The 9,792-nt window shown below is 33.1% G+C and overlaps 1 protein-coding gene across 1 annotated transcript; it reads left to right on the forward strand.

The window, feature by feature from the left end:
• The first annotated feature begins 1,068 nt into the window (after positions 1-1,068).
• On the forward strand, positions 1,069-2,814 carry LOC101897066 (uncharacterized). Its single transcript, XM_020038120.2, has one exon. It carries the CDS (start codon positions 1,203-1,205, stop codon positions 2,403-2,405), a length of 1,203 nt encoding a protein of 400 aa, XP_019893679.1. The 5' UTR covers positions 1,069-1,202; the 3' UTR covers positions 2,406-2,814.
• Positions 2,815-9,792: the final 6,978 nt, after the last annotated feature.

Raw genomic sequence — 9,792 nt, forward strand, 5'->3', positions numbered from 1 at the left:
TCGTAAATATCCTTAAAAATTCTCAAACAAAAATCCTTGAGACTATGTCTTTATACCTTTCACTGAGAATTTTTTCCTTGGGCCTTCCTTTGGTAGTCTTCGGGGAAAAAAAAATTGAAGTCGGCGAAGTAAGACGAGTTGTTTTAATCCTTCGTAAGTATCCTTGAAACAAAAGTCCTTAAGACCATATCCCCTATACCTTTTCCTGATTAGTTTTTCCTTGGGCCTTCCTTTTGTAGTCCTCGTCGAATAAAAATTTAAATCGACGAAGTTTTTTGGGGTAAGACTTAAGAAGAGTTTTTTTAAGTCCTTCATAAATATCCTTGAAAATCCTCAAATAAAAGCCCTTGAGACCCCTATACCAAGTTTTCTCCTTGGTCCTTTCTTTGGCAGTCCTTGGAAATAAAAATTGAATTGATCGAAGAGTCCTTGAGACTAAAAAAATCTGAATATCCCGTTGTGCCCGCAACAATATCACGCTTGATTAGGATTAAGACATTATCCTTTATCCTGGTGCAATAAGAAAACAATTTATCATTTAATTTTTCCTCAAAGGATTTTAACACCTCATTGTGGTCTACCAAAATGTCCTGTTGAGTTGAGTTTTAAGATTTGATCCTAGATTAAGAAAAATTCGAAAAAAAAACATTTGAATTTTTCAAATACCTGCCATTGGATTAGGTGGACAATTTGTGACAGTGTAGCCGAAGGAAACCCCAAAAAGGACACCATGCAGAGAGGATTATGGTTGGGAGAGGAGGGAAACCGGAGCACGAGACATGGACAGCCAATGAATGAATGGCAACGAAGGGTGGTTTTGAGTAACAGTTGGAAAACTAATTTTAGGGAGAGCCTCATTGAGGGTTACCTTGTGAGAGTAAATAGAGCATGTTGTGCCTGAGAGCCAGGCGTTGTGTGTGTGTGTGTGGAGTAACGGTTGAACAACCCTTGCGAGATATTACCTCATATTTTCATAACTGGGTGAGAGAGAGCCACATTGAGTGAGGGGTGGCCCATGTATAAATAGCCCGCCGAGAGAGTTTTCAAATCAGTTTGTCAGCAATAGCCATTCGCAACACATCGTTACGGAACAAAAAAATCGAAATTTTCAATATTTTTCTCCCGCAACGGTTTTTGAGGAAAACGTGCGTTTTGAAATTTTTAACAAAAAAATTTTGAAAAAAAAAAATAAATTCCCAAAAATGTTAAAGTGGACGGCCTCGGCAACAAAAATGCCCCAGGATACTCCTGTAGCACAGCGGCGAACACCACGTTCCACAGATGCCAAACGCCGCCGGAGACGGGCCACCATTGCCAATAAGGAAAATATACCCATTTTGACCTCAACACCCATGGTCGCCAGGAATTCGAGAAATAGTCCCTTGGTCTTGACCCCCTTGGCGGATATTTTAAATGTAACACCTGAGGCAATCGCCAGCCCCAGTGGAACACCCGAGCGTAGAAGGGTTGCCAGTGAAACGGTGTCGATTACACGGAATCGCAATCAGCGAAGGCATTCAACTTTGGGTCTGACCCTGCCGGCGGCGGAGGTACCCAAATATGCCACCACTTTGCCTAAATTCGAGGAGGAGTATTCACCCAATGCCATGTTCACGGGCCAGCAGTTGGCCTTGAGGGGTCTGCTGCCAGATCCTTTTATGGTAAATCGTCGCTACTTCACCACACCCCAGGTAATGGAACAGGAGGTGAAACAAATTTCCTCCTCCTCCTCCTCCTCAGCCTCAGCCTCATCCTTGCCCCAAAAACGCAAACTGGAATTGGATTTTTTGGCCATTGCCCAGGAACAGGAGCAGCAGGAAAATATATCCAGTGCCCCCAAGGAGGACCTGAAAAATAATACCGGCATTTTGTCCAATCGCATGGGTGACCAGACCTTGGATAATTTAATTGATGCCATTTTGGATTCGGCCCGCAAGGAGGAAAAGAAAAAGAAGCCACGCAAGTCGACCTTTAATTTGAGAAGGAGGACCCTGCTGAAGAACCAAGTGGATACAGTGAATGATTTGATCCTATCCCCCTCCTATGCGGCTGGTGATGATCCCTGTAGTGATTTGAGTTTTTTGGGTGGCGAAACCAAGACCTTTGTGCGTCCCAGTACTCCTCAACCTGGCTCACCCATTGTGGGGCCCCAGACGCCCATACCAGCCACACCGCAAGCGGGTGTAAACTACACGCCCGCCGAGTTACTACAGCTGCCCACACCCATGGCACCAATCCAAAAACACCAAGACTCCTTCAATTTGGCCACCCCGCCAGCGGCAAGGCCCAATCTTAAACGTCGCTCCAATTCCAAATCCTGTCAATCGTCAAGTGCCAAGAAATACAAAGTGGACTCGAGGAACTATTTTGAGGTTGGCCTGGCTCTGCCATCCATATATGTCTAAGAGAGAGAAAGAGAGAGTGCGGGAAAGGGGAGAAAAAGAGAGAAATACCAAAAATGCCTAACCAAAACCAAAAAACTACCAACGAATTTAGACCAAAAAAGTCGCCCAATTTTATCCCATTTTTTTTTTGTTAAAACTTCTTTCTGTTGTTGTTGACAAACGAGGGGAATTGCTCTCATATTACGCTTATAGTTTTTAAGTATCTTAATTTTAAAATTAATTTTTTTTTAATATTTTATTTATAATTTTAGTTTTTAAGTATTTGTTTTTTTTGCTGAGAAAAAATTGACGCTTATTTTTTTCTGGTCGGTGAAAAAATTCCGCTGTTATGTAGTTCGTTGATACGTGTTTTTTCTAATTTAAGTTTTCTATTTTCTCTTCTGTTTCAATTATTTTTTAAGACAAAAATTTGAAAATAAAAAAAAATCAAAAAAAAAACAAAATTTTTTCTTTTAAAAATTTTGGGCCTTTCGTGGACGTGGAATTTTTAAAAAATATTTTTTCCACATTTCAATAGACGTGGACTTCTTAAAAAATTATTTTTTATAAATACCAATAGACGGGGATTTTTTAAAAATTATTTTTTGTAAATACCAATAGACGATGATATTTTAAAAATTATTTTTTCCCAATACCAATAGACGTGGATTTTTTTAAGAATTATTTTTTATAAATACCAATAGACGTGGATTTTTTAAAAATTACTTTTTTATAAATACCAATAGACGTGGATTTTTTAAAAATTATTTTTTATAAATACAAAAAAACGTAGATTTTTTAAAAATTATTTTTTATAAATACCAATAGACGTAGATTTTTTAAAAATTATTTTTTATAAATACCAATAGACGTGGATTTTTTAAAAATTATTTTTTATAAATACCAATAGACGTGGATTTTTTAAAATTATTTTTTATAAATACCAATAGACGTGGATTTTTTAAAAATTATTTTTTATAAATAACAATAGACGTGGATTTTTTAAAAATTATTTTTTATAAATAACAATAGACGTGGATTTTTTAAAAATTACTTTTTTATAAATACAAAAAAACGTAGATTTTTTAAAAATTATTTTTTATAAATACCAATAGACGTGGATTTTTTTAAAAATTATTTTTTATAAATACAAAAAAACGTAGATTTTTTAAAAATTATTTTTTATAAATACCAATAGACGTAGATTTTTTAAAAATTATTTTTTATAAATACCAATAGACGTGGATTTTTTAAAAATTATTTTTTATAAATACCAATAGACGTGGATTTTTTAAAAATTATTTTTTATAAATACCAATAGACGTGGATTTTTTAAAAATTATTTTTTATAAATACCAATAGACGTGGATTTTTAAAAATTATTTTTTATAAATACCAATAGACGTGGATTTTTTAAAAATTATTTTTATAAATAACAATAGACGTGGATTTTTTAAAAATTATTTTTTATAAATAACAATAGACGTGGATTTTTTAAAAATTATTTTTTATAAATACCAATAGACGTGGATTTTTTAAAAATTATTTTTTATAAATACCAATAGACGTGGATTTTTTAAAAATTATTTTTTATAAATACCAATAGACGTGGATTTTTTAAAAATTATTTTTTATAAATACCAATAGACGTGGATTTTTTAAAAATTATTTTTTATAAATACCAATAGACGTGGATTTTTTAAAAATTATTTTTTATAAATACCAATAGACGTGGATTTTTTAAAAATTATTTTTATAAATAACAATAGACGTGGATTTTTTAAAAATTATTTTTTATAAATACCAATAGACGTGGATTTTTTAAAAATTATTTTTTATAAATACCAATAGACGTGGATTTTTTAAAAATTATTTTTTATAAATACCAATAGACGTGGATTTTTTAAAAATTATTTTTTATAAATACCAATAGACGTGGATTTTTTAAAAATTATTTTTTATAAATAACAATAGACGTGGATTTTTTAAAAATTATTTTTTATAAATACCAATAGACGTGGATTTTTTAAAAATTATTTTTTATAAATACCAATAGACGTGGATTTTTTAAAAATTATTTTTTATAAATACCAATAGACGTGGATTTTTTAAAAATTATTTTTTATAAATAACAATAGACGTGGATTTTTAAAAATTATTTTTTATAAATACCAATAGACGTGGATTTTTTAAAAATTATTTTTTATAAATACCAATAGACGTGGATTTTTTAAAAATTATTTTTTATAAATACCAATAGACGTGGATTTTTTAAAAATTATTTTTATAAATAACAATAGACGTGGATTTTTTAAAAATTATTTTTATAAATACCAATAGACGTGGATTTTTTAAAAATTATTTTTTATAAATACCAATAGACGTGGATTTTTTAAAAATTATTTTTTATAAATACCAATAGACGTGGATTTTTTAAAAATTATTTTTTATAAATACCAATAGACGTGGATTTTTTAAAAATTATTTTTATAAATACCAATAGACGTGGATTTTTTAAAAATTATTTTTTATAAATACCAATAGACTTGGATTTTTTAAAAATTATTTTTTATAAATACCAATAGACGTGGATTTTTTAAAAATTATTTTTTATAAATACCAATAGACGTGGATTTTTTAAAAATTATTTTTTATAAATACCAATAGACGTGGATTTTTTAAAAATTATTTTTTATAAATACCAATAGACGTGGATTTTTTAAAAATTACTTTTTTATAAATACCAATAGACGTGGATTTTTTAAAAATTATTTTTTATAAATACAAGAAAACGTAGATTTTTTAAAAATTATTTTTTATAAATACCAATAGACGTGGATTTTTTAAAAATTATTTTTTATAAATACCAATAGACGTGGATTTTTTAAAAATTATTTTTTATAAATACCAATAGACGTGGATTTTTTAAAAATTATTTTTTATAAATACCAATAGACGTGGATTTTTAAAATTATTTTTTATAAATACCAATAGACGTGGATTTTTAAAAATTATTTTTTATAAATGCCAATAGACGTGGATTTTTTAAAAATTATTTTTTATAAATGCCAATAGACGTGGATTTTTTAAAAATTATTTTTATAAATGCCAATAGACGTGGATTTTTTAAAAATTATTTTTTATAAATGCCAATAGACGTGGATTTTTTAAAAATTATTTTTTATAAATGCCAATAGACGTGGATTTTTTAAAAATTATTTTTTATAAATGCCAATAGACGTGGATTTTTTAAAAATTATTTTTTATAAATGCCAATAGACGTGGATTTTTTAAAAATTATTTTTTATAAATGCCAATAGACGTGGATTTTTTAAAAATTATTTTTTATAAATGCCAATAGACGTGGATTTTTTAAAAATTATTTTTTATAAATGCCAATAGACGTGGATTTTTTAAAAATTATTTTTTATAAATGCCAATAGACGTGGATTTTTTAAAAATTATTTTTTATAAATAAAAAATTAACGTTTTTACCGTTGCTTATTCTAGAGAAAATATTGCCAAAAAAACTTTGTTGTTAGCCCCAATTATCCTCGAGAAAATATCCCCAAAAATTTCATATCTTTAGCCTTGACTATCCTTGAGAAATATTCAAAAAAAAAATATTGTTTTTTTGGGAGCTGATTATCCTTGGCAAAATATTCTTAAAAATCTATGTAATTCAGCCCTGAGTACCCTTGAAAAAAATTATTAAAAATTCATTTTTTTATTTCGGGTTATCCTTGGGATTACGTTTTTAGCCATTATCATTCTTGAAATGTTTCTCAATATTTTTGAATATCCTGGAGATTTTTTTTGAAATCACATTTATAATCCTGATTAACAAAGTATTTCAGGAAAATATTTTTAAAAAGTTTTCGTTTTTTTTTTTTTGCCTTCAGACAATATTCGTTAAAAATCCACGTTTTCGGCGTTGGATATCCTTGGGAAAATATTGTTAAAAAAATATATTTTTGGTCCCAATTATCCTTGAGAAAATATTCCCAAAAATTCCATGCTTGTAGCCCTGACTATCTTTGTAAAATATCCTTGAAAACAAAATGTAGAATTTTTTTGGGAACATTTTCGGAACTGATTATCCTTGGAAATATATTTTTTAAAAATCGATGTTTTTTAGCCTTAAGTATCCTTGAGAAATTTTTTTTTAAACCCATATATTTTGGGTTATCCATGAGATTTTTTTTTAAATTCACGGAAAAAAGGATTCAGTCCTGAATGTCCTAAATTTTTTTTTAATCAAATTTTTAGACCCAAATAAATTAAATTCTAAAATATCTACGCTTTCAGCCCCAGTTATCCTTGAGGAGAAATTTTTAAAAAATATTGAAATATCTTCTGTTGTCTTTGGAGGTCTCATAGGCCTTCGCTGCAGTATGAAAACAACTTCAGGCCTTCTCATGCCTATAGAAAACCTAGAAATCTCCTTTTGTCTGGGGAAACCCCCATTCCATTGTGCAACCAAAAGCCAACCATATTCTGCGTCTGTTTTCTTAGCTGCGCTCAATAGAAAAAAAACGCCCTTTAATTAATAATCGACCAAATAGGATCTTTTTGGCAGGTAGTTGCCGAGGAAAGCAGACAACAAAAAGCTAGACCAAAAACAAAAGAGCAGAGATCAGACTTTTTAACTCCTTCCTTGGCTTCTTTTTGTTGTCCTATTTTATTTTCCCTATGGCTGAGCATGTCTGGAGTGTCTGTCTCTTGTCTATGAATGAAAGGATCAAGGCAGGAGACCAACAGCCAGCAGCTGTGCCCACACCGTGTGTGTCTTTGTGCGCAGGCGATACGCAGCCAGGAATCAATTAGGTTTCAAAACACTTGTTAACACCTCAGCACCCGTGCCATGAAAAGCAGAAAAAAAACAACAAAATAGGAGAATGAAAGGGCTAGCCTTTTGTCAGTCAGCCAAACAGCCAGTGGTACGTGTTGTCTGCTGCTGGCCTTTGTTTTCCCAAAAAAAGGGCTGCCTGTCTTTCCTTTTGTGGGTCATCATTGTCTGGTCCTGGCGTGCGCATGCGGGTGTTTATTTGTTTAGGGCATTTGCTTTGTCTCCTTTCACTCTCTCTCTCTCTCTCTCTCTCTCTCTATTTTGCTCACTCCCTTTCACTCGCTCCTTTTGTTCTCTTTAATCCAATTTACTGCAACCGACCGCTGACAACAGGTCTTTAGCACCAAACATCCTTTTTTTTGCATCCTTCTTTTCAGAGGCTGATTTGCCGTTTTCAGGTGTTTAGGAGGTTTTCCCGTTGCAGGGAATATTGAGAAAAAGGTGAGATAATCCTAAGATGTTGGCAAAAAACTTTATTTGCGGTCTTAGTCTACAGGTGCAGGAGTTTCCCAAAAAATGTGCAAGGCATCAAAAAGGATGCTGCCGCAGACAGGTTGAAAATAATTTGAAATGGTCGTAAGAGTGTGAAATTGTTGATTTCCGGGGAAAAGGAGTGCATATGAGAAAAAAACTTGACCTCAAGGTTCTGTAGACCTCAAATGCAGAAGAGAAGATCTAGAGGTCTTCTAAGGTAAGTAGAGGATCTCTAAGTCATTTAAGGGCAATGGAAGACCTTTAGGTCTGGGTCCTCTAAGGATAGGTCTGGGTCCTCTAATCTTTGGGTCTTCTAAGGATAATAAAGGACCTCCTGATTTTCTAAGGATAATTAAGGTCATCCAGGTCTTCTTAGGGTTATAGAAGACCTTCAGGTCATCCAGGGGCCATAAAGGGACTTCATGTCATTTAGTAACGATAAGGATAAAAGAAGACCGTGGGACGTCTAAGAACTAGGGAAGACCTCCAGAACCTCTGAGAACTAAGGAAGGTCTCCTAAGGACAATATAAGACCTTCAGGTCTTCTAAGGACAATAGAAGACCTCTACGACCTCTCTAAGGACGATAGAAGACCTCTAGGTCTTCTAAGGAGGATAAAAAACCTCCAGGTCTTCTAAGGACAATAGAAGAACTAGGGAAGACCTCCAGAACCTCTAAGAACTAAGGAAGGTCTCCTAGGGACAATATAAGACCTTCAGGTCTTCTAAGAACGATAGAAGACCTCTAGGTCTTTTAAGGACAATGGAAGATCTACAGGTCTTCTAAAGACAATAGAATACCTACAGGACTTCTAAGTACGATCGAAGACCTACAGGTCTTCTAAGGACAATAGAAGACGTTCAGATTTTCCGAGGACATTAAAAGACCTCCAGGTATTCTAAAGACAATAGAAGACTTCCAGGCATTCTAGAAACAATAGAAGACCTCCAGGTCTTCTAAGGATAATAGAAGTCTCCAGGTGTTCTAAGTACGATAGAAGATCTGCAAGTTTTCTATGAACGATAGAGGGCCATAAAAGGTCTCTAGGTCTTCTTAGGACGATAGAAGTCCTCAAGGTCTTCTAAGGGCGATAGAAAACCTCTAGGTCTTCTTAGGACAATAGAAGACCTCTAGGTATTCTTAGGAAGACCTCTAGGACTTCTAAGAACTAAAGGAGACCTTTGGGACGTGGAAGAAAAATAATAGACCTTCCAGTCTTTTAAGGAGAATAGAGGACCTCCAGGTCTTCTAAGGACAATAGAAGACCTCCAAGTCTTCTAAGGACGATAGAAGACCTCTAAGTCTTCTAAGGACAAAAGGAGACTTCTAGGTCGTCTAAAGACAATAGTAGACCTCCACGACTTCTAAAGCGATCGAAGACTTATAGGTCTTCTAAGTACAATAGAATACCTCTAAGTTTTCTAAGGACAATAGAAGACCTCCAGGTCTTTCTGAGCACAAAAGGAGACATCCAGGCCTTCAAAGGATGATAGAGGACCTCCAGGTCTTCCAAGGACAATAGGAGACTTCTAGTTCTTCTAAGGACGATAGAAGGCCTCTAGGTCTTCTAAGGGCAATAGGAGACCTCTAGGTTTTCGAAAGACTTACCTCTAGGTCTTCCAAGGACAATAGGAGACCTCCAGATTTTCTGAGGACATTAAAAGACCTTCAGGTATTCTAGAGATAATAGAAGACTTTCAGGCATTCTAGAGACAATAGTAGACCTCCAGGTCTTCCAAGGACAATAGAAGACCTCCAGGTCTTCTAAGGACAATAGAATACATCAAGGTCTTCTTAGGACGATATAAGACATTCAGGTCTTCTAAGGACAAAAAAAAAAGACCTCCAAGACTTCTAGGGACTATAGAAGACTTCCTGGACTTCAAAGGACAAAAGAAGGTAAATAGAAAACCTTCAGGTCTTCTAAGGACTATAGAAGACCTCCAGGTCCTCTAAGGACTATAGAGGACCTTCAGGTCTTCTAAGGATGAAAGAAAATCTCCAGGTCTTCTAAGGACAATAGAAGGCCTGTATGTCGTCTAAGGACTGTAGAAGACCTCTAGGTCTTCCAAGCCCTTCGGGGTT

The sequence above is a fragment of the Musca domestica genome, unplaced genomic scaffold (genome assembly GCF_030504385.1).
Source record: "Musca domestica strain aabys unplaced genomic scaffold, Musca_domestica.polishedcontigs.V.1.1 20, whole genome shotgun sequence".
Lineage (NCBI taxonomy): Eukaryota > Metazoa > Arthropoda > Insecta > Diptera > Muscidae > Musca > Musca domestica.

What these genes read in the sequence shown, in the direction of transcription:
- LOC101897066 (XM_020038120.2), top strand. Translation starts at nt 1,203, where the DNA reads ATGTTAAAGTGGACGGCCTCGGCAACAAAAATGCCCCAGGATACTCCT.